The sequence below is a fragment of the Taudactylus pleione genome, unplaced genomic scaffold (genome assembly GCF_031769625.1).
Source record: "Taudactylus pleione unplaced genomic scaffold, aTauple2 ptg000026l, whole genome shotgun sequence".
In the NCBI taxonomy this organism is placed as follows: domain Eukaryota; kingdom Metazoa; phylum Chordata; class Amphibia; order Anura; family Myobatrachidae; genus Taudactylus; species Taudactylus pleione.
The window spans coordinates 12053797-12080295 of NW_028284428.1; the positions used below are offsets into that span (position 1 = coordinate 12053797).

The 26499-nt window shown below is 42.7% G+C and overlaps 1 protein-coding gene across 5 annotated transcripts in view; it reads right to left on the minus strand.

Moving 5' to 3' along the window:
• The window catches only part of CDKL5 (cyclin dependent kinase like 5), a 423438-nt gene that overhangs the window by 101021 nt on the left and 295918 nt on the right, over positions 1 to 26499 (minus strand). For all 5 annotated transcript variants that reach the window (XM_088451639.1, XM_088451641.1, XM_088451640.1 and 2 more), the window contains 3 exons: positions 26387 to 26446; positions 22743 to 22833; positions 16535 to 16724 (listed from right to left, as the gene is read on the minus strand). In XM_088451639.1, coding sequence (XP_088307765.1) covers positions 16535 to 16724; positions 22743 to 22833; positions 26387 to 26446 — 341 coding nt within the window. The remainder of the gene's footprint in view (positions 1 to 16534; positions 16725 to 22742; positions 22834 to 26386; positions 26447 to 26499) is intronic.

A 26499-nucleotide genomic window follows, 5' to 3' on the forward strand; every position in this document is an offset into this window, starting at 1 on the left:
TCTTCCAAAACACCAGGCTTAGTCTGAAGCCCATGGCTCTGCCCCGCACCCATGGGCTGTGGGTACGGGGGTAATAAAGTGTAAAGTACATCATGATCATCTGTCATTTCACGTAGTGTAAGTATATGTAACAGCATATACATACACAAGTTCGGCTTGGTTTCGGGTAAGTAATTTTTTAATTTTAACAAGAGCCTGGCTGCTACTGAGAGCAGCGCCAGGATGTCGGTGAGTATACGATCTTTTTTGCAGGGCCATGCACATGGATTCTACTTGGAGAAGAGGACAGAAACATCTGGTAGAAGGTAAGTACAGTCAGGTGCAGAAATATTGGGACATTGACAGAATTTTCATATTTTGGCCTCTATTCACCACCACAATGGTTTTGAAATAAAACAAATAAGATGTGCTTTAACTGCAGACTTTCAGATTTAATTTGAGGGTAATTACATCCAAATCCGGTGAACGGTGTAGGAATTACAACGGTTTCTATATGTGCCTCCCACTCTTTAAGGGGCCAAAAGTAATGGGACTATCAACTCAAAAGCTATTTCATGGACAGGTGTGGGCTATTCCCTCGTTATTTCATTATCAATTAAGCAGGTAAAAGGTCTGGAGTTGATTCTAGGTGTTACATTTGCATTTGGAATCAGCTGCTGTCGACTCTCAATATGAGATCCAAAGAGCTGTCACTATCAGTGAAGCAAGCCATCATTAGGCTGAAAAATCAAAACAAACCCATCAGAGAGATAGCAAAAACATTTGGTGTGGCCAAATCAACTGTTGGAACATTCTTAAAAAGAAAGAACGCACCGGAGAGCTCAGCAACACCAAACGAGCCGGAAGACCACGGAAAACAACTGTGGTGGATGACAGAAGAATTATTTCCCTCGTGAAGAAAAACCCCTTCATAACAGTTTGACACATATACACCTACCTCCTGGAGAGTGTTCTTGATTTGGTAAAGTCAACAATCAAGAGAAGACTTCACAAGAGTGAATATAGAGGGTTCACCACAAGATGTAAACCATTGGTGAGCCACAAAAACAGGAAGACCAGATTAGAGTTTGCCAAACAACATCTAAAAAAGCCATTACAGTTCTGGAACAACATCCTATAGACAGATGAGACTTGTACAAGAGTGATGGGAATAGAAGAGTATGGAGAAGGAAAGGAACTGCTCATGATCCAAAACATACCACCTCATCAGTGAAGCATGGTGGTGGTAGTATCATGGCGTGGGCATGTATGGCTGCCAATGGAACTGGTTCCCTTGTATTTATTGATGATGTGACTGCTGACAAAAGCAGCAGAATGAATTCTGAATTGTTTCGGGCAATATTATATGCTCATATTCAGTCAAATGCTTCAGAACTCATTTGACGGTACTTCACAGTGCAGATGGACAATGACCCGAAGCATACTGCAAAAGCAACCAAAGAGTTTTTTAAGGCTAAAAAGTGGAATGTTATGCAAGGGCCAAGTCAATCTCCTGAACTGAGGGCCTGATTCAGAGCCGCTCATAAGTGGCCGCTCGTTCGCTCCGAGCGATGTTCGCACATCTGCGCATGCGTATGGGTCATAAAACTGAAGGGAAAATACCCCAAGAACAAACAGGAACTGAAGACATTTGCAGTAGAGGCCTGGCAGAGCATCACCAGGGATGAAACCCAGCGTCTGGTGATGTCTATGCATTCCAGACTTCAGGCTGTAATTGCCTGCAAAGGATTTGCAACAAAGTATTAAAAAGTGAAAGTTAGATTTAGTATTGTTTAGTTTGTCCCATTACTTTTGGCCCCTTAAAAAGTGGGAGGCACATATAGAAACCGTTGTAATTCCTACACCGTTCACCTGATTTGGATGTAATTACCGTCAAATTAAATCTGAAAGTCTGCAGTTAAAGCACATCTTGTTTGTTTCATTTCAAAGCCATTGTGGTGGTGAATAGAGGCCAAAATATGAAAATTCCGTCAATGTCCCAATATTTATGCACCTGACTGTATGTGTGATTGATGCATGTGTGTAATAAATCTTTACTAACTATGGTGTGTGTGTCATGTCTTTATTTAACTATTTATTTTACAATGGGGTTACAGGTGCTGGCCGCCTGCTGGCACTTGTAGTTCCACAAGTGCCAAAGGGCAGGCATGCTGGCACCTGTAGTTCCAAAGTAAAATACAATAGCTTCCACTTTATTACCCCCGAACCCAACGCCCAGGGGTGCAAGGAAAATCTCCGGCCTTCAGACAAAGCCTGGGATTTCAGGAGAGGTGGGAACCTTTCTTGGGGGCTTGTTATGCTTTTGGGGGGGAACCTACGTCATTTTGTTTTATACAATTAACCCGTTTTTTACAGGTACAACACAAGCAGCTTACACATATCTCACTGATATGTACAGGCTGCTTGCTAGGGAGAGTTGTACAAGAGAAATCACTGCAATCTCGGGTGAGATAATTCACTCGAGCTTGCTTTAAAATCACCCGAGAAACTCAACCTACATCACCATCGCCAAACTCGTTTATCCTCAAATCACCTGTTGGTAAATTTGAGAGATAAAAAGTGATTAAATCACCTGAGTTCAGGCGATATGGAGCGAGATGAATCTCATTGCAAACTGGGAACATCTTGAATCTTAGTAAATTTACCCCTAGCTGTTGTTTGAGATTAATAGTGAGGGTACTGACTCAGGTAATTGGCTTGCTGTTGAATGGGATGTGCCAATTACCTCATCTCTGCTTTAGGGCCTCAAATCATGTAACTGGTAAAGTATCATTGAATGCACTGTAGAATTTACAGAGAGATGAAAATCTCCAAAACTGCTCATGAGCCAAAACCAACTGTAACTTTCCCAATGCCAGATCTCTACCATCAAGAGCTTAATAAATGCCAAAACCTACCAGAAGGAGCTACTTCTATGCCAAAATCTACCAGTAGGAGCTCCCCCAATGCAAAAACTACCAGCAGGAGCTCCCCAATACAAAAACTTACCAGCAAAAGCTCCTCCAATACCAAAACCTACCAGCAGGAGCTCCACCAATGCCAAAACCTACCAACAATCAGGGCTGAATTAAGGGCCACATGCACCTGGAGCTGAAAATATTCAAGGGCCTATACTGAGAAGAGGAGAAACTGTGACCAATGCTGTGTGGGTGTGACCATTGTCATGTGGGCATTTACACCCCGTACGCTATTAGCCTCACTGTCTCTGTAAATACACAAAAATAGAAAAATTGCATAATTTTGTGAGAAAACGAGAAATACAATTTTATGTTTTATGACTCTGTGGCCAGATAAGTACCATGTTGGGCATGTTTTTATGTAGAGGCTTGGAGCTGTAGCTCCAACCGCCCTATTGTTAATCTGGCCCTGCCCTAATGCCAAAACCTACCAGCAGGTGCTCCCTCAATTCCAGATCCTAACAGCAGGAGCTCCCCAAAGACAAAATCAACACTTTTTTTTAGATAAATCAGTCTAGTTGAGCTTGCTCCCCAATTAGGTTTCTTAACCCATTCTTAGCAGTAAACTCTCACACCTTTTAAACTTGGCCAATGTAGTAGAGTCCGAGAATATTCAAGTTCAAAAATTCCACCAAAAATGTTTGAAGCACTTCTAACCTGTGTTTTTTGCTAGGATTCATGATTAAGTCTTTTCGCAAACATGTGATGTACCTTATACTTTAGTAAATTAAGTTTACATACTTACACTGCATGTTAAGATGACTGTAATAATTTACAATACTAGTTAGCCAAGGGTGGTCACACAGGGGCTCCAGCACACTTCTAATGGAAGATTACTCTTTTAGGAATAAATGCAGTGTTCAGCACACAGAAAAATTCCCTTGCCGACCGGCACTCTAATGTGGCCGAATGATGCACTGCATCCAGGCTTCATATAAAAATGTCAGAGTAGCGACACTTGTTGGCCGCACCACTGGCCGCATCACAATGCCATATGGCGTCAGACTGTAGGGCAGAGCAAATCCTCCCCCAGTAAAATGGAAGGGCACGTCGCCGGTGAACAGTGAACAGAGTGGATTACCTGCATCCACTCTCTGTATTTCAGAGGCAGCATGTTTGCTACTGGTGCTTTTGCGTAGTCAGCAAGTGGGGCTGTATCTGGTCAGCGCTGGCTCAGTATCTGGCCAGCGCTGGCTATCTGTGTCTAGCCAATAAGTGGGGCAGGGGGCAGTATCTGGGATGGCTATCTGTGTCCATCCAGCTAGTGATATATGAGAGGGAAGGGATGCGCTAATCTATATTATCAAATAGAGTTATTGCAGCTGGGTATAAATGAGGGCACTACAAATCCTCATCACGTATAGATATGGTAGAAGAAAGGGGGGGACACTCAGCGCATATAACTCCTAAATAGGTCAGATGTATGGATAAATCATGCATTTTTAATACTGTAATTAATCACCAAATATGGTTGTGATAAATAAATAACAAATCCACAGATATTATATAGATTAACTAATGGACAAATTGGTCACATCCAAAATTACCTCCAATTTAACTGTTATAATAATAAAAATGTGGTAGATATTTAAATGGAATATAATAAATAAATTAGATATCTAAAAATACAAATAAATCACTGAGAGTGAGATAGGTTCCTTGCGAGTCCCATGGAGATGGTGTGTCTTTGTCAGATTAGTCGATCCCCCACGAGCTGCACGAGCAGCTACGCGCTCATCGCGGCTTATTGAGGAAGTCTGCCGGCAGACACACCATCTCCACGGGACTCGCAAGGAACCTATCCGGAGAGCAACTGCACCTGAGCACTTCCGGACTGTACTTAGAAGATCAAGGTAATCACCCACCCGATTGAGGTGTACAAGACTCTATCACTGTCCATATTGACTCTGTGCCAGGAATTTCTTTGCAGCATCGACATTTTTTCTTTATCTGGAGTTACATAAGGCACATTGTGCCTAGTCAACCCTGGACCTACTATATGCAGAGTGAGTAATACGCTCATAGTGTATCACTCTGCTGAATATACACATAGTGTCACAAGTTTTGTTTATGTATACATGAATTGTTTGTCTGTCATATGTTGTATACCAGTATTAGGGCCTGATTCAGAGCCGTTCGCTATTTGCGGTCGTTCGTTCTACAAAAAGGGCTGGCTATTCAAATGAACCGTTCGCTCTTTGCGGTCTGTTGACGCCTCTAGGTCTGAACGAGCGAACAAAACTTGCGGTTGTTTTTTGTAAAAATACGCCCCCTGGCCGCTCGCATCCTACGTCATGTCCGCTATTTATTAGATTAATCGAGTACATTGACCAGGGTATGAACTGCTCGCTATTCTTGGGGCTGGTGTTTGCTACCACAATTTTGCAAGCAGTTCTGGCTATAAAATAACCCAGTGACGTGGTCAATGACGCTACTGTTTTAAATATGCACACCCATAAAACGCCCGTTTTGACCTTTAAGCACGCCTGCGTTCTGATCTCCACTCCCCGTTTTCAAGCACCTTCCCCCGTTACCACCCACATACGCCTCCTTCTGTCACTCAAATTATCAGGCATTCGCTATTTTGCGAGCACATGAATTTCGACCACACTGACTGGTTCGCGCATGCGTATAACGATCCGTACGCATGCTCAGCTGGGCAAACATCGCTCGGAGCGAACGAGCGGCCGCTTACGAGCGGCTCTGAATCAGGCCCTTAGTCCATTATTAATTAATTCATTCAGTACTTTTATAATTATATCGTATTAGTTTACTAATACTTATTCAATAAACATTGATCCCTTAAAATACTCACTCTCAGTGATTTATTTGTATTTTTAGTATCTAATTTATTATATTCCATTTAAATATCTACCACGTTGTTATTATTATAACAGTTAAATTGGAGGTAATTTTGGATGTGACCAATTTGTCATTAATCTATATAATATCTGTGGATTTGTTATTTATTTATCACAACCATATTTGGTAATTAATTACAGTATTAAAATTGCATAATTTATCCATACATCTGACCTACTTAGGAGTTATATGCACTGAGTGTCCTCTCCATCCAGCTAATGTCTTGCCTGGCAATCTGTGTCCAAACAGCATGTGGGGTAGTATCTGGGCCTGCTCTGTATTGTAAATCTGTTCAGCCAGCAAGTGTAGCAGTATCTGGGCCACTCTTTAAACTTATATTTGGGTCTATCCAGCAAGTGGGCATTATCTGGAACACAATTAAAAAATGAATTTGTGTCCACACAGCAAGTGTGCAGTATCTGAGAACCTCTTAAAATATATATTTCTGTCCAAACAGAAAGTCTGCAGTACCTGGCCTATTCAACATAACCTCTGACCAGTCAGCAAGTGCGCATTATCTTAATCACTCTTTAAAATTATATTTGTGTCCATCCAGCAAATGGGCATCATCTGGGCCTCTTTTAAAAAATATCTGTGTTCAGCCAGCTGTTACCCATAATGAGTAAAAATTTAAATCAGAAAACAACAATCTTAAGTATGTATATAACAACAGAGCCAGAGATTTTCTACAAGGACATTGCAGACAAGTCTGGTCCACATATTGGCTCCCACATAAAAAAACACACTACACTGGCCTCCACGGATAATATGCACTACATTGGCCTCCACAGGAATAATATACACTACATTGGCCTCCACAGGAATAATATACACTACATTGGCCTCCACAGGAATAAAACACACTACATTGGTCTTCACAGGATAATATGCACTACATTGGCCTCCACAGGAATAATATACACTACATTGGCCTCCACAGGAATAATATACACTACATTGGCCTCCACAGGAATAAAACACACTACATTGGCCTCCACAGGAATTATACACACTACATTGGCCTCCACAGGAATAATATACACTACAATATCCTCCACAGAATAAAACACACTACATTGGCCTCCACAGGAATAATACACACTACATTGGCCTCCACAGGAATAATATACACTACATTGGCCTCCACAGGAATAAAACACACTACATTGGCCTCCACAGGAATAAAACACACTACATTGGCCTCCACAGGAATAATATACACTACATTGGCCTCCACAGGAATAAAACACACTACATTGGTCTCCACAGGATAATATGCACTACATTGGCCTCCACAGGAATAATATACACTACATTGGCCTCCACAGGAATAATATACACTACATTGGCCTCCACAGGAATAATATACACTACATTGGCCTCCACAGGAATAAAACACACTACATTGGCCTCCACAGGAATAATACACACTACATTGGCCTCCAGAGGAATAAAACACACTACACTGGTCTCCACAGGAATAAAACACACTACATTGGTCTCCACAGGAATAAAACACACTACATTGGCCTCCACAGGAATAAAACACACTACACTGGCCCCAGAGGTGTATCTAGCGGTCCGAGTGCCGCTGGTAAAGAAAGGGACTGGCGCCCCCCCATATTTTCATAATAATTATACTCTGTGAAGGGGAAGGGGTCACTGGGTGCTGCCGTACAGTCCCCGCTCTGGTTCACATCCCTGTCTGTGTTATTCTGTTCCCCTCTCCTCCCCATCTGTGTTATTGTCCCTTCTCCTCATCTGTGTGATTGTGCTCCCCCCTCCTCACCTGTGTTATTATGTGTCCCTCTTTTTTCCAGCTGTGTTATTGTGCTACCCCCCTTCCTCCTCCCCATCTGTTGATGTGCTCCCCCTCCTCCTCCTCATCTATGTTATTGTGCACCCCCTTCTCCCCATCTGTTATTGTGTCCCCCCTCCTCCCCATCTGTGTTATTGTGCTCCCTCTCCTCATCTATGTTATTGTGCACCCCCCTTCTCCCCATCTATGTTATTGTGCACCCTCTTCTCCCCAGCTGTGTTATTGTGTCCCCCCTCCTCCCCATCTGTTTTGTTGTGCTCCCCCCTCCTCATCTATGTTATTGTGCACACCCCCATTCTCCCTATCGGTGTCTGTTATTCTGCACTCTCCCCCCCTCCTCCCCATCGTTGTCTGTTATTCTGCACTCTCCCCCCCTCCTCCCCATCGTTGTCTGTTATTCTGCACTCTCCCCTCCTCCTCCCCATCGTTGTCTGTTATTCTGCACTCTCTCCTCCTCCTCCCCATCGTTGTCTGTTATTCTGCACTCTCCCACCCTCCTCCCCATCGGTGTCTGTTCTGCTCTAGCCCCCCCATCCTCCCCATCGTTGTCTGTTATTCTGCACCCCCCCATCCTCTCCATCGTTGTCTGTTATTCTGCACTCCACCAGGCTCTCTCCCCTCCTCGTACCTATCAGTGTCCGTTATTGTGTGTCCCCCACCCCCTTCACTTACCCTACTAGTTTCTTCTCTCTTCACATGTTGCCGTCTTCCCGGCTCCTCCTCCACTGCCACAGCACTCTCTGCGGGTCCTCGCAAGTTCGCAGGGCTGGGTGACTGGTGGGGAGGCCGGGCAGACAGGGAATGCGGTGTGCATGACCTGTGATGTCACGCCGCCATGTCTAGGCACGGCACGGGCGTGTCTGAGCTTCCCACAGGAGTTGCGGCAGTGCTGCCTGGTGTGACCGTTGGCTCTCGCGCCACAGCACACTACACAACCGCCCGTGGCACGCACAACGGTTGAAAACCTCTGACCTATCAGGAGCAAACAGTGACTGGTTTAAAACATTTCCGTGGTTGTTGGTAAAAGATAATGGAATGACGTGTTCCACGTGTATAAAATATGGAGAGAGATTGTCCACAAACAAGCAAGTGACTTTAGGTGACCATTCCATACAAAAGACTTAAAAAAAGTTTACTTGACCATGAGCAAAGTAAGTTACACACTGATTTGTGTTCATACCTCAAAAATGTGTTTTTGAAGAAACTGGGTTAAGAGACATTGAACGATCAATTTCAATTTCAAATTAACTTGCAGTGAAAAGCTTTTGTGAAAGCTTTAAGAACTTTCTATTGGTTGGCAAAACATGAACTACCACATACTATACTACACTGTATGTAAAATTGCTTAAACACTGTAAGGCTATGGGTCGTGCATTCTTAAAGCAATATAAGATCCAAAGAGCTGTCATTATCAGTGAAGCAAGCCATCATTAGGCTGAAAAATCAAAACAAACCCATCAGAGAGATAGCAAAAACATTAGGTGTGGCCAAATCAACAGTTTGGAACATTCTTAAAAAGAAAGAACGCACCGGAGAGCTCAGCAACACCAAAAGACCCGGAAGACCACGGAAAACAGCTGTGGTGGATGACAGAAGAATTATTTCCCTGGTGAAGAAAAACCCCTTCACAACAGTTGGCCAAATCAAGACCACTCTCCAGGAGGTAGATGTATATGTGTCAAGTCAACAATCAAGAGAATACTTCACAAGAGTGAATATAGAGGGTTCACCACAAGATGCAAACCATTGGTGAGCCACAAAAACAGGAAGACCAGATTAGAGATTGCCAAACAACATCTAAAAAAGCCATTACAGTTCTGGAACAACATCCTATGGACAGATGAGACAAAGATCAACTTGTACCAGAGTGATGGGAAGAGAAGAGTATGGAGAAGTAAAGGAACTGCTCATGATCCAAAACATACCACCTCATCAGTGAAGCATGGTGGTGGTAGTGTCATGGCATGGGCATGTATGGCTGCCAATGGAACTGGTTCCCTTGTATTTATTGATGATATGACTGCTGACAAAAGCAGCAGAATGAATTTTGAAGTGTTTCAGGCAATATTATATGCTCATATTCAGTCAAATGCTTCAGAAGTCATTGGACGGCGCTTCACAGTGCAGATGGACAATTAACCGAAGCATACTGCAAAAGCAACCAAAGAGTTTTTTAAGGCTAAAAACTGGAATGCTATGCAATGGCCAAGTCAATCCCCTGTCCTGATTCCGATTGAGCATGCATTTCACTTGATGAAGACAAAACTGAAGGGAAAATGCCCCAAGAACAAGCAGGAACTGAAGACATTTGCAGTAGAGGCCTGGCAGAGCATCACCAAGGATGAAACCCAGCGTCTGGTGCTGTCTATGCATTCCAGACTTCAGGCTGCAATTGCCTGCAAAGGATTTGCAACAAAGTATTGAAAAGTGAAAGTTAGATTTAGGATTGTTTAGTTTGTCCCATTACTTTTGGCCCCTTAAAAAGTGGGAGGCACATATAGAAACCGTTGTAATTCCTACACCGTTCACCTGATTTGGATGTAATTACCGTCAAATTAAATCTGAAAGTCTGCAGTTAAAGCACATCGTGTTTGTTTCATTTCAAAGCCATTGTGGTGGTGCATAGAGGCAAAAATATGAAAATTCTGTCAATGTCCCAATATTTATGGACCTGACTGTATATATGTGTGTGTGTGGTCTTTATGGCCAAGGGCACCAAAAAGTCTAGGCAGTGCTCTGAGCTGATGTACTGGATTATTCATCCTGTCACAAAAAGTTTGTGGGTTCCCTGCCGCAAGACCAGTTACCTGTCTCTACACTCTGGTCCTTGGCGCCTCAGCAGATTCTCAGCTCTCCCATGTGCCTTCATTTGTGCTGCAGCCTCTGCTCTGCCTTCCCGCAGCAGTCTCCATGCTCCTGGTATTTACACGCACCAATTCCCACCTGCCATGGGTGCTGCCATGGCAGTCTGTGTCATGCAACATCACCAATGGGTAGACCGGTATTTCACCACCTGAGGCCTGCAGCCAATTCCTGAAGGACCAGGGGCATAGAAGGACTTCCCTTTGAGATAACTAGTGCCAGTGCAATGATGTTCACAGTTCTGCTGTGACCTGCTTCCTGAACTCCTGCAGAATACTCTGTATATTGGACCAAGAGACTTCCAGTGCAGTTACCATACTGCTGCACTGCCGGTCCCAGTTATTCCGGTCCCATTCCGGTTCTCAAGCATTCCGGTCCCATTCCGGTTCTCAGCATTCTGATCCCATTCTGGTTCTCAGCATTCTTGTCCCATTCTGGTCCAGAGCTACTCTAGGTTTCTCCTGATACAGTCCCTATCTGCTTTTAGCCTGGTTGAAGTTTCCGAAGTTCTTCTTCAGCTATGTCTAACCTGCACCTGTGTGCACCAGTATCACTATTCTGGTTCTAATCAAGAATCCAGCTGTTCCACCATTGCCTTCATTCACCAGCAGCCAGAACATTATTACCAGCTGACACTCAGTACATTCCCAGTATATTCTACCATTCCCTTCTCTAGTCCAAGAGCAAAAACTATATTAGGCCGACCAGCTTTCAGATGCTCACCCCAGATCCTACTCCAGCCAGATACCCGAGTCAGGGTTCACAAACAAACACAAAAGTGATACATCCAAGATAATATTCCAAAATTCCTTTATCCTTTTAATTCATAAAATAATAGTGACTGATATGAATTGCACCCTACATGTCTTCTTTATCATTTATAGCCAACTATTTAAACTTTACAATTACAACCACTGTAAATAGTTACTGTCTTATCTGATATTATTTAAATATGAGAAAATTACAAATCCGTACCTGTAATTGCTCTTAGTTCCACTTAAATCGTATATATAATAGCTAACTCAATGGGTGTATACAGAACATATATTAGAAGGAACTTGCTGTACTCTTACAGTACAATAAATCAAAGAACCTGATAAGATTGTTCCTCAGTAGTGTGTCATAACATGTAATTTATGGCTCATCCCAAAATAATAGGTTTGGAAGGCAAGAAAATGGAAAAATCATGTATAGCTGAGGTCTGTGAGCAAATGAAGGGAAGGATGCAGACCTTTAATATCGGCTTTCAGAGTACTAATCTCAGATTTACAGCAGGGCACACAATTAATTTAAAAGTAAGTGTCATTGACTTGGTACTGCATGTTTGTGGCCGAGGGGCAACAGTAAGAAATGAATCTCTCTCATATCAGATACTTGCAAATCCATGTGTAAAGATAAAGGAATTAAACTAGAATAACTAAGACTAGTTCCATATAGAGATGTGTCATTCCTTCTAATTGTTCTACTTGACTGTTTTAAAATCTAAACAGTTAGAGGTTTCCAACTACTAATGACAGTTTTACAATTATAATGGGTTATATAAACATGTACATAAAAAAACATGTATTGGGTATATAGTATGTAACCATAAATATACAACGGATAGGGTCAATTATTTTAAACTAACAAATGTCTGATGAAGAGTAACCCCCATCTCGACTGCCTAGAATGTCACTGGCTATTAGAAGTAGTCAACTACAAAAGAAAGTGATGGAAGAGACATATTGATTTTATATGAATGAACTTACTTTCATATAATATTTTATACTGCAGCTGCCATTATAAATGGCAACTCCAGCTAGAATGTATTTTTATTCTCTGCCTTCCCACATATAGAACAAATATGGGGGTCCATAACAGGGAGGTCCACAGCTTAGGAAAGCTGCCTCTATCATAGCAGCACAACTTCTTGTCACAAACTTTGGAACCAGGAGGGGAAAGTCAAACACCCACTTCCCTGGCCAATCAGCACCTGCGTTAGAAACTGACACAGTGCTATTCGACTTTTAATTATACCAGCTGTCAACTTTGGCACAAGAATCTTTGCCATGCTGACAAACCATGAGAGTCCCGGGCAGAAATCCAACAGATATCTGCTAATTTGGGGGCAGAAGGAGTTTGCGTAAAAATTCATTTTAGCTGGAGATAGGTTTTTAAATGAATGTAGTTTTCCCAAAAGACAGAATGCCTCATAAATGTTATAATGAATGCTATAATACTTTAATAGGGCAATTATATTAGATGTGAGCTGTCTTGTGTGTTATCTTTCTGCATGTAATGCACTCAGAGTAATTCAATTACAAGACCCATGGTAAGCATCATGTCTGGAAATAAGGCTTAATTTACTAATTTTTATTCGCACCTTCTAGGATGTGAGCAAAACAGAGCGATTTTATTATTACCATCATTTCCACAATTTTCACAGAAATGAAATGCTCCATCTGGACTGTCATGAACGTGGTTGATTAAAGTGGATGATCTAGCTATGTGAATATTCTACTACTCCAACTAGCTACATGTAGATCTAACTCTGTAAAATGTTGAATGCAATGATTGGATAATAATGTAAATCATAATGTTTTGTATCTTACCAATATGCAAATAATATTTGGGTTTTATAATCTTTGGTGTAAAACATGATGTGTACCCTATTCTCCTTTCTTAATAAGTAAAATGTATATAAAGCAATTGTTGTATACTGAGAATATTATTTTTGGGACACTGATTTTGTAGTTCTTAATGGAAATAAATATATGGCTCATGTTAAGCAGTACACTGTACTTCACTGGTTCTTAACCTTATTAAATGCCAATAGCCCTTCATTTTTTTATTATTATTATTATTATTATCATGATAATTTGCATGTGCAGAAAATTAAGTAAATAGGGCCCTCATTCAGAGCCGTACGCTCTGAGCAGAGCGCACGCTCTGAATGAGGGCCGGCCTCCATTTTCATGGAGCGTCCTCCTGGACGCTCGTATAGCTGTGGGTCACCACCCACAGGCTATACGAGCGTGCATTGTGATGGTCGCGATGGTCGAGACCATCGCGACCATCGAAATTGCGAGCCGGAGCCTGCGGTTGAGGTTTTCAACCGCAAGCTCCGGAGTGATTTTGGCTCTATCAGAGCCAAAATCACTCCCACTGACATCACTAGTGATGTCAGTGGGCCGGCTTCTGACGGGAGGCGTTCCCGTGGGAACGCCCCCGTCAGGGAGGCACGCCCCCGGCACGCCCACCAAAGGGGGCGTGTTGTCAATCAACATTGACAGCACGCCCCCTTTGATCGGACACAACGAGCGAAGGACTTTCCTTCGCTCGTCGCGTCTGGCGCATGCGCACGACGGAGCTCCCTCCGTCGTGCGCATGCTCAGTCCATAACATCGACCCACTTGCGAGCGGACAGCCGCTCGCGAGTGGGTCTGAATCAGGCCCTAGGTCCATATGACATAAACCCCAAGGGAGTTTACACCTACCAACCTAAAATCCACTACGATTGAGTCTCCCATATCCGTTATTCCAAAAACCGAAATTTTAAAAAACTGAATATTTCGGTGCATATGACGTCATGACGTCACTAGTATCAGTGGCCAATGACTAGCGGCGTGATCCACACGCCAGGCCACCCCCCGCATCACCCGCCGGACTCCCAGCGGCAGCCGCCGGACCCTCGTGACAGCCGCAGCACCCACCAGACCCTTCCGCCTTACCTGCCTCACCCTTCTGCCTCAGTCACCGGACCCCTCACGACACCCGCCAGACACCTGTAGCACCCGCCGGACCACCGTGACACCCCTACTGGACATCTGTAGCAAACTTCCGGACCCACCCGCAGCACACGCCGGGGCCTCCTGTGACACCCGCCGGGCCCTCCCCCCAAGGTACTCCAAAAACCGGAATAATCCAAAATCCGAAATGCTCCTAGTCCCGAGCATTTCAGATATGGGAGACTCAACCTGGTATTAGATAAATTGAAAAGCATCCATCCCAACCGCAATGAATAATTTACAAAGAAAAATGTAAATCCTTATACAAATCTACCTAATTGCCTGCAAGAATATTCAAATTACAATAACTTCATAAATTTATTTACATAAAAAAAATGCAGAAAGATATACTACAGTCAGACACATTGGTAGTGTCTCTTTCAATGATGATGCTGAAAGGAGGTACTACAGTATTTTTCAAACAGTCACAAGCATATCGTCACCTGCATCCAAATGCTTCCTGGACTTTGCTTTGCTATACAGGTTGAGTCTCCGATATCCAAAATGCTTGGGACCAGGGGTATTTTGGGTAATGGAATATTCCGTATTTTGGAATATTTGCATATCATAATGAAATATCTTGGGAATGGGGCCCAAATATACAAACAGAATGTATTTATGTGTTATATACACTTTATACACACATCCTGCAGGTAATTTTTTACAATATTTTCAATAATTTTGTGGCTCAAACAAAGTTTGTGTACATTGAACCTTCAAAAATCAAAGCTTTCATTATCTCAGTCAAGCCAAAAAAATTCAGTTTTTCGGAATATTTGGATATGGGAGGCTCATCCTGTACGTGAGTGTTGATTTGGTCATGTCTGTAAAATGTACAAAGTGTGTCAGGTTGTATATGACTGAATGAATATGATGTTTCTTTGTTTTCTGAGTAGTATGACAACCAGATATTGAGGGTAGGGAGCAGGGGCGTATTAAGAGAGGAGGGGGCCGGTGTTCACTCCCTATACGGGGCTCCCTTCTTTCTCATCGGCAGCCGCCGCGCACTAATAGCCTCCGCCGACTCGGGGCACTAGTCTGCCTCCGCGGCCATTTACCCAGCGTTCTGCGCATGCGCAGTAGACTCCGCGGTGGCCATTTCCCAGGTATTTTGTGTAGTGCCTCTCTAGTCAGCGTGGGACTTCAGAGAAGTAATATTAAAAGTATGGGTGCAGGGAGTGCGGTGTGGGGCCCCCCTGGAACCAGGGGCCCATGTGCATCGCACACCCTGCACCCATTATAGATATGCCCCTGGTAGGGAGCAAATGTTATAGGAGGCTGTGTTTTGAGCTGTGCTACGCCCACCCTGCCCGGCATCAGGGAGATAAATGGAACTAAGGAACATATAAAATATTGCTCATTAAATACCTGCAAGAACAATAAAATAAAATAAAACATGGTTAACTACATATTCCAAAAATCTCAGAGCAATTATATGCAATCAGTCTGCAAAACAAAAGTATGCAATTATGTACTGGAAAATCTCATCTGGAAATCCTGTATATCTCAGTAGTCTTAAAAAAGGCAACAGTCTGGGGAATTTGTACAGTGAGCCCGATTCAGACGCGCTCGCTAGGGTGCGTTCGGATGTAACTTGCCAATGTTTGCAATGTGCGCATGCATATAAGACACCGTGCGCATGCGCGAACTAGTCCATGCGATCGGGAAGCGTTCACACCCTGTACATAGACGCCTCGCTAGAATGAGAGACAGGACAAGCCGTTTGTGGGTGGTGACAGGGGTTGGTCGATGGTAACGGGGGTGTGGTGGTGCGAATGCAGGCATGTCTGTGCGTCTTAATGCAGTTTCCGAGGCGTGCATAATTAAGACGCAGCATCATAATACACGTCACATGGCTGAATTACACACTGAAGCACTCGCAGTGCTTGCGGTAGGGTATGGTCAGCCACGAGTGCTGCGTATGGGTCCGATGTTACCGATTGTTTAATACACTACCTGGAGATGAAGTGTATTACTAAGGGAAAGTGGGTGTCATGTGACAGGTTGGTGGGTGTCTAAACACACACCGCGATCGCACACCAAGACATAGTGGGCGTGCTAATGTCTTGCCGTGCGATCGCGGGATTTGCATACTTTGGCAGCTTATGGCTGCGTGCGAACACATCTAAGGAGCGGGTCTGAATAGGGCCCAGTATTCTATAAATGCAGCTTGAACTATAATTCACAAATCACCATAATAAGGGAATCAGATAAACAGTCATCTCCCGTTCTATGAGATTTTTGAACACATATTACTCTGTACTCACCCGCATCCCATGGAAACGAGGGTTGCTGTAAAACAGCTTCATCTGCTCTGATGGAAGAGGTCCTAACACCTTCTGGATTGTGAAAAGCTGATCAATTTCACTTTCTCCAGGAAAAAGTGGCTGGCCATCACTAAGCTCTCCAAGGATACAGCCTACAGACCACATGTCAACAGCTTTTCCATATGGGGCCCTAAATAAAGATAAGGGAACATGAAAACATGTACAAATCTATAAATGTCCTGGAACATTGGGTCTTAATTACTTCAAGCTGAAAAACCAGATTGTAAAGAAATAAAAGGAATCAATACTGCTGCTCAGCAATTCTGTTATTTAAACAGCTACTTTCTACAGTCACTCTAAGGAACGCTGCTAAACATTTAAGGACCTTAATGCTGGGAACAGTGCGGAAAAGTAATTTTTGAACTGTAACTCGCTATAGTTTAGGCATGTCTCCAAAGTCTCAAATACAGTATTCTGAATAATAACAAGTCATACCGATAGAAGAGAAAGGGAAGGGGAGCCGCTGGCCAGGGCTGGTGCAATGATAAGTTCCTGGGAATGGGAAAATATATTCCCTAGCATTATCTAGGAACAAAGAAGGAAATAATGTTGGAGCCCACCAGGGAGAGGCAGCTTAGTGCAGAGGAGAGGGGAGAAGCATGGCCAATGCCAGGATTGCAGCCTACACAGTGAGCACTGGGAACAGAGAGGCAGCACAATGCACGAGTCTGTCAATGAGCCCATCAGCATCCAACAGAGCAATCATACAGGAGGGAGAGACTTTAGATGGACACAGTCATACAGATGTATCCTTATACACTATTGCTGGAGTCGTGCCATACAGTCTTTGGCATTCCAGGTCCCGTGCGACTTGGCTTGTGTTGAACATATATATGCATCTCAGTTGCAATGTGATGCGACAAAAATGCTTAATGAGACTGCACTGATTAATTTGATATGCAACACTTGTACATCTGTGTGCGACTGAGTCTGAATCTGTCTGCAAAGTGCTACGATGCAGCAGCAGCGGCTTTACTTCACGCCAAGTTTTGTTGTGCTTCACCTGTGACTTTGTACATATTTAAAAGTAATTCCTGTGTGGTTAAAGTTGCAGCCGGCGATCCCTGGTACAGATTGAGAGGTGTTTCGCTGCGTCTGCTGTGCAATTAAAATTCAAAGTTAAAGAAAAAGTCACTACACTACATTACTTAGCACGGCTCACTTGCGCCAGGTGTCTTGCACCGCATGTCGTATTGAGGCTAGGTATATGAGGACACATCTGCAGGTGAAGTTGTCAGAAGGGGTGCACCATTACTGGGAGGGGGCTGTTGTCAAGAGAAATGCCAGCCTGAGGGTGAGAACAGTCAGTTCCAAAGAGAAAACTGCTATTATCAGGGAGATGGCTGCCAGAGAGAGCTGCCAAAATTAAGGAGAAAGCTGTCAGAAAGAGATTTGCCATTATCAGGAAGATTTCTGCCATAGAGGAGAGTTCTAGTGCCCAGAGAGACCGACAGTTCTCCAAATTTGATCCACGTGTCCACAGGCAGACCAGATCCTGTCCAGATGTCTAGAGAGAAGCTAGATCTAATCCAGGTGTCCAGAGGGAGTGCTCATCTGGTCATAGGGAATCCCAAAGTCTTAAGGTGCCTACACACTATGCGATATTCGGCACCATTTGCCCGATTTCGACGCATCGGAACGACAAATTGTGTAAAATATGTCCAAATCGCGAGTGTCCACTCACGATCACAATGTCGATGTGCGTACCCGCTGGTCATACATCGTATCTTCAGATCTTGCCTGCTGCAGGTAAGATCTGCCAATCTCGGACACGATGCACTATAGATTGTGAGATCGTTGGTCAAATTGGACACATTTTTCACACCAAATCGTGCCGGGGAGAGTTCAAGGGAAATCAGACACGATATTGCATCGTGAGCGCATCACCTAGTGTGTAGGCACCTTTACATTAATTGAAAGTGTCCTACCTTTGTTGCTACATCTTCTCTTTTGTCTAGTGAGCAAAGACCATAGGTCTCTGTAACTAGTCCATGTCAAGGTTACATGTGACCGACCTATGCAACATTGCACTGCAACATACATAAGGATTACTCCTTGCATCATCTTTTCATGTTTTTATTATTGCTAGGACTATTCCTATCATTTGTTCTTATCACCCACATTGACAGATATACTGAGTATTACTCACAGTCATTGCATAATACAATTTCCTGAGTTCATAGATGCTCTCTTCTACATTTTGTATTTACTTAGCAGACTTAAACGCAGTTAGGCAGTTTACTAGGGTGTGTGTCTGCAGGTCTTAATGTAAGCGCTACCAGCGATGGGCCCATCCTACATATGAGCGACCCAGACTCAGCTTGTCAAACTTCAGACAAGTAAACCAGACAGAAGTGTACATGTTGATTTTCAGATGCTTTTTTAGCTTTACTTTCAAGAGTTCTTAAAATGTGCAGTTGTACCATGTGTAACAAGCACTGCAGCAAATCTGGGTTAATTAAATTGGCCTATTACTGCTTGAAGCAAATGCTTGCTCTAGTTCCTTAAGAAATTAGGAAACATTGTTCTATCCCCATAAGAGCAGTGTTAGGTGAATGATTGTCATGTGTACTTTTCTCTGGTACTTTCTATCAGAGCTATTATGGTCAATAAAGATAATTGAGTGAAATTTGCTTGTGCTAGAAATCTGTGAAAGATGAATCAGTCACTTTTTTGGGGGGAAAAAAGAACAGACATTTATCATTATCAACCATTTTAAAACCTTTCAACAGCTAACTGTCATTATTCTATTAGATGCTTTTTTCGCAGTAATGATTTGTATGTTTTCTAGTGCATTTAGTAGCCAGATACCTCGAGCTGTTGTCGTACTTGTAGTTCCACAATTGCTGGAGTGCCATTGGTTGTCAATCCTTTGATATTGTTACATGAAATATTATATATCTAGACCGAATATGTTTATGCAAAACAGAGCGATGGCAATTGAACCATTATTTTGTTTTAGAATATGATTAACATAGATTCACCTTGAAAACAAACATAGCTCATCACACTGGAAATGATTTAGTATGTTAGTGAAAATGGTAGTTAATTTGCTATTCTTTGGTATAATTCCAAGACAGAAATGAACAATGCTGACAGAATTACTGGCTCTTTTGGACAAGCCAATTCATTTTTTAACAATCTCTTTAACATAAAGATTCCGGAAATTACATAAATGAAGTAGTCTGGCAAAAGGTAATAACAAAAACATTATTTATATTTCTTGCTTGCAGCATTTCAGCAAATCTGTGTTAGTGGATCCTGACACCATGCAAAAGGATAATTATAGCCACCTACTCTGAATATAAATCTAATATAAAAGATCTGAATTTTTTTCCCCATCATAGAAAATAGAAAACATGTGAACTTTTCTAATGGATTTGTATAGTATTATATCAATTGTCAGAGAGAATAATATTTTATTGAATATGGGCGTGATTCAGAGGTGGACGCTATTACAGCTGCGATTGCGTCTCTATGCTAATGCCGCACCCAATGGGATTCATAAAGAGATGCCTACCAGCTGCGGTGCATGTTAAGAGGCACCATCGCCTGCACATCGGTCACACCATCAAACATTGCACCAGCCCTATAGAGGCTTAGAATCGTTGTCTGAACATGGCCGTCGAAATCAGTGCAACTGTAATAAAAGCGCCCTGAAATTGACAAAGTGTCTGCGGTGCCGTAAACAAAATCATTGCAAAATCATAGAGTAGCAGAGCATAAGTTGTTGAGTAAAAAAATTTAAATACAAAGAATCTGCTACGGCACCCTAACTGTTGACTTATATCTAATATACTATCTCTAGTACCATCAATTATCAAAAGGAAATTGGTAACACTTGTCGTAGCTGCCGCTAACCAACCAGGTAGTCGTCTGGATATAAACAACTATATTGAGTAAAAGAAAATCTAAGCGGCGCTGTGCAACGTAACTTTTCATTAAACCATATAGCAAATCAATCTCAGTACCATATGTAGAAAATTGCATAAAATGCACATACAAAAGTATTAAAGGAGCCGAGTGCTTGTTGCAATATAAAAAGGACCCATGCTGACAGCGGCATCCCAGCAGAGGAGGAAATCCCGATCGTGCCCAGGTAAGTATATACTAACCTATTTCTAACCCTAACCCTCCCTTAGGGGTGCCTAACCCTAACCTTCCCCCCCAGTGCCTAACCCTAATCCCCCCTCTAAGTGCCTAAACCTAACCCCCCCTTCCCCGCCGCCTAAACCTAAGTCCCACGGGGGGTGCCTAACCCCAAGTCCCCCATGGGGGTGCCTAACACTAACCCCCCCTTCCCCTAGCCTAACCTCCCAGGGGGGCTGCCTATTCCTAAGTCCCCCCCGAGAAACCTAAACCTAAAGCAGCTATCCGCGCTCGGCGTCCCATCGATCGGGATGCCGGGCGTCGGGCTGTCTTTAGACCCTTGCCGGGATATGACAGTTGGGAAGCCGGCTGTCGGGATTAGGTCCACCGGCTTCCCGACTGCACACCATAAGAAGTACAGTATGAACAATTATTCTTATTTATCTAATGCAGATGAAATCATAACTAAAATACATTAAAATATAATAGTAATCAATTCATTGCAAATGCTTATATTGTGGAAAAGGAATTATTCACCAGAGAGTTGCCAGAAACATAGTAAATGTATTTATATTGTTGCTTATTGGCCAAATGGCCAGGGACCACCAATTTTTCTCTGCCCATTACCACTGCAGTCGCATCTGGATAGCAGATGCAGCTGCAGCAGCACAGCAGTCAGTGAAAGAAAGGAGGCTGCTTCTGCTCAGCGGCAGCAGTCTCCTGTATCCCACTGCCCAATATGTTACTGTGGCTGTGCTGCTATACAGACACGGCCGCAGCAATAGTGGGCAGAAATGAGAAGTTTTTAGGTGGGGTGATCGCTGACCTGGGCCCTCCAACTGACCCGGCTTGGGTAAATAGCCCCCTCTCTCGAAGCCCCTGTGTGGATAGACATAAGGTTAGACATTAGGGGGAAAGTAGTCTTAGGGGCATATCCAATTAGCTGTGTTAACCCGATTTGCGAGCTAACACAGCCGGGCGCAACGTTTTCGGTTCTCAATTAGCCATGGAAATTTGTCCATAGTAATTTTCAAGAGGATTTATCAAGCCTGAGCTGAATTGGGAAAAATCCCTATTTTAAGGTAAAAATGTTGTGATTTGGTTCAGAACCCCTGGGGGACCCCCCCCCCCCCTTGGATCAATTAGAAGCTTTTAATTAGCTTAATTTGGCTAATAATAATTGCATGGAATTATTGGGGGGATATTCTGCAAAGAATAATGAGTTGAAAGATGTAGGACAGGTATATGGAGGTGTCGTATGGATGGGAGAGGTGTTTTTAACATTGCAGATGGGAGTTACAAGTGCTTTTTAACCAATTTTTGAAAGCGGATTAAAATTACTCAAAAATCACCCTGCAGACATTTTTATGTACCCCCAATTTTTTTTTTTACTGTTGTTAAAAAAATAAAAAAAAATCAGTCATTGAAACCTTTTAAGAGCACTACATACTTTGCTTTTGGTCAGTAATAGAGATCTTTCATGTTAATAATATTTATTTGCAGTTTTATAGGGTACAGGCTGATTTTCCAATTTTTCAACATAATTAATTCTGCTATTAAAGCAAAAATTACTGTGCATTTTTTTTTTATTGGATTGTGCGTGAATTGGGAGTTTGAATAATAGTGTTAATTGGAAATTGGGCGTGGTTATTTCAGCTACAAAAATCTTGTGGCTAATTGGGAATGCCCCTAAGGCTTTATATGTGAGGGGGAGTACTGTAGTTTAAACTGGATTGGAAGCCAGTGTTGCAGAGGATGGGAGAGAGTGTGGGGGAAGCCAAGCAGGAGAAGTTTGCAGTAATCTAGATGCAGAATGATGAGTGTGTGGATGAGAATTGTAGTGGCATCAGGGGTGAGAAAGGGTGAATCCTGGTGATGTGTCTGATGTGGAAGCAGCAAGATTAAGAGATGGCCTGAATCTGGTAATTGAAAGAGATTGGAGTCAAGGATGACACAGAGGCAGAAGACATGAGAAACAGAAGACAGTTTCTAAAGTTTTCGATTTGGAGAACTTAATAAGAAAATTTGCCACAAAAGTCTTTACGTCCACAATACTTGCCCCAAAAGCAGTTCTGGAGAACGGTACCATCGGGTGGCCACGTATTCTGTGTAATTGGCATTGCTACCTTCAGACAAATTCCGTGCAAAGCCTGCAAATAGAAAATAAGAAAATCCAGTTCCATAATAAATCCTAATAATATACAGTATTTTAGTTTAAAAACAACAGAAAAAAAAATGAAATTATTTTCTGTTCGAACACATACAGCACCTCCCAACTGTCCCAGTTTTGGTGGGACTGTATCGCAGTCTAAGCAGCCATTAAATTTGTCCAGACTGTTGGGAGGTATGCCCTGCTCACCACCTCCCTGCACATCAGAGAGCCAATGAATGGAAGAGGGGATGTAAGGACCTTGGGGATGGCTAAGAGCTTCAGAAGTGGCAGTCATGCTCCTGGATAATGTGACTTTGCACACTGTGATAGAACTACAATCTTTTTGTAATGCCCCATTTTGAGTCCCAATTCAGAAAAATGTAATGTCATGAGTTTATTTGAAGTGGGTATGTATCCCGGTGCCGACATGCTGAGGTCGACAAACTCACTGGTGGCATGGTCACTGTCAACCTCTTAACCGCATACCGAGGAAGTGCACTTATAGCCGCAACTCTACCAAGGTATAATAAACAGTAAGTGTACAACAGTGACACATGTAATAATGACTGCCAAAATTACATATTTAAGGCATAAATAAAGTTTTACTGGGCAGTACATTTGGAAGTACTCACTTGCCTCATACTAAGAGGCAGGTACATCCAATGTGTGTAGCAAAAAAGTGGCCTAACACTTTGGAATTAGTTGTGTGGCCACCGCCACAGAGACGTGGCCATGCCCCAACCCTGATAAAGTCATGCTCCCATGTCCCAATTATAGGATCACTAATATTGAGAGGTATGCAAAATACAATGACTAGTTACCACAATGACATTAACAAATAAGATATATTGCCAAATCTGTCCATTTTATTTAAAAAAAAAATATATATTCTGAGCATAGAAGAATATTTATAAAAATGGAGTGAAAATGGGTGTAGAAACGTCATAGAAGTCATACAAGTACATTTGGGATGACTGTGGCACTGTTTTACCCTCTAATCCAGAGATTCTCAAACGCGGCCCTCAAGGCACCCCAACAGTTCAGGTTTTAAAGATATCCAAGGTTGAGCACAGGTGGTTAAATCAAACTGACTGAGGTACTAATTAAGTCACCTGTGTTCAAGCATGGATATCCTTAAAACCTGGACTAATAGGGTGCCTGAGGACCGAGTTTGGGAACCTCTGCTCTAATCTTTCTACAAATTGAAAAAGTAGTAACTTGACTGTAGTTAAATGAGACATCTTGTCCCAACCTAATTTCCCCATGAAAGCAAAGATTTTATTAAGGGTGATCCAAGGGACTGCTTTCTCTATGTTTGTCTTTCAGTTTCAACTCAATATAAACTGTACATTACATGATCCAAATCAGACATTTTACACTTAGGCCCAGACTTATTAATGAGTGATATTCTTGTTACCAGTCATTACTAATCTTAAATATTGCTCCAACCAATCAACTCCTGTCATGTGTTTGAAAATGACAGGAGCTGATTGGTTGGGGCACCAGTTAATATTAGTAACATGTGATAAGAATATTACTCATTGATAAATCTGGGTTTTAATTTCAAGTAATTAATTTTATTCCCAGATGCCAACTTTTGATACTATTAATGGCACAGTCCCAAACAAAAAAACGGTTAATCTGTATACTGTACATGCTTGCTATAACCCTAACAGATACGGGGGTAATTTTCTTAATGAATAAATTCTCTTCATTTTATATATTTTATATATATATATATATATATATAAACAAATTTCTCTTCGGACACAAAGTTTAATAGACCTCATTTTCATATATTCTGCTTTTTTTTCAACATTCGCATTAAGTTTTACTCAAATAATGGGGGCACAGATGGAAAAAGGGAAGGAAAACAACATAGCCCGGAGGGAAAGGGACACACACGAGCTATAGAAACAAACATATAAATATAGGCAATTCAGAGTAAGTATTAATACAAGGCACACGAATGTCCTCTGCTCTCCAAACTAAGGTATCGCCAAAAATAAAGCGGGATACTGCTGCAACTTTAGCTACAGAAAACAGTACTAACAGAGAGGTCATGTTCTGCTTTTCTTTTGTATATCAGTTTAACGTCATTTTATATGTGGTTTGATGATGTCCTGACACACTTTCACTGTACTTTACTACTACTGTACTACTTTAGAGCACCCCCCTTTAGTATTTGTTTGCATAAAATGGGAATTTCCCATACAAACAGGACCTGATTCAGCAGTGGACGGAATTGCAAAGCTGCAAACAAGCAACTTTGCAATTCCTTCCTTGCAACGATGTTAATGCAGCAGGAGGCGTCATGCATGCATTAGTGATCTGCCCTGGACGCAGAATCGTATCCTCTGCGTGATCCATGGGCGGCTGAGTGACCATGGGCTCATGCAGGCCGGAGGAAAGAGGCCGGGAAATCTGACAGAGACCCTGGCCCCCAACGGCGGTGACACCCTATCCCCCCCCCCCCCCCCGTTTTCTGATATGAAGGCCGTTACCGCCACCAAACAGCGGCAGACTGTCAATCACTGACAGTCTGCTGCCGCTCTGCGTGCAAACATGCAGGAACCATACTGGACATGCGCAGTACAAGTCCGGCGCCTGCGCAGATTCCCAAACATCAGGAATCTGCATTCTGCAGTGCATGCTGAATAAGGCCCTTAGTGCACAAGGCACCCCACTGAGTGTATAGCCCAATACATGATCTCCGCCAACTTAGAAGACACATAAAAGTCAGTTTTTCTGTGAGGCTAAAAAAATCAAGCTATAGAATGGCCTGAACTGCTGAGATTGTGTCGAGTTAGCAGTCATACTTAAAGCGGCAATGTTTAAGTGAATGACGTATAAAATTGCTTTATGCTGAAGGGACAAAGGGCCTAATTCAGTACTGCGATTATGCACGAAACACAGCTGCGAGAAATGCTAATACTTGCCAAACCTCAGCTGGCATAAGGACGCCCACTGCGGCTTTCTCACATCCGTCCAATGTTGCTCTTCTGTGTAAACATCGGTACCATCGATGAACATCGACCAGTTACGCAGCAATTACAGCAGGTCTGACCAACCGCGGATACTGCAGGTACTGCAGGTCTCTTCACATACAGAGAGCTCTCATGCTGCGTTTGCAATCGCAGTAGCTAATTTATGCACGCCCAGAAAACGGCGTTCAGACTGAAAGGCATGTCTGCGTTTTTCCGACCACCCCCTTGTCACCACCCCCAAACGCTATCATCCTGTCACTCACTTTACGATGGATAGCTCTGTGCGGCTCTATACGCAGTGCGATCGCTGCGCACGAGCAGTGTGGCTTATAGACATGCGCGGGATCTGCATCCATAGTTGCAATTGCCGTCAGTACTGAATCAGGCCCAAAGTTCTGCAATTACCTATACAAGAAATTTGCATGTCTTACAATTATTGGTCCCTTGAAAGTGTAAACTGCTAAGATACAGTGATCAACCTATTTCCATGAGGAGTTCTTGTAAGTGTCTTGTATGTGTTTCTACTTGTATCAAAATATGTAAAATGATTCTTCTTTAACTTACCAAAATCACAGAGTTTTAAGATGTCATTGTAACTAATTAGGAGGTTTTCTGGTTTGATGTCTATAAGAGAGAAACAACAGTTCAGAAGCCACAGAATAAAGTACTTACGCATT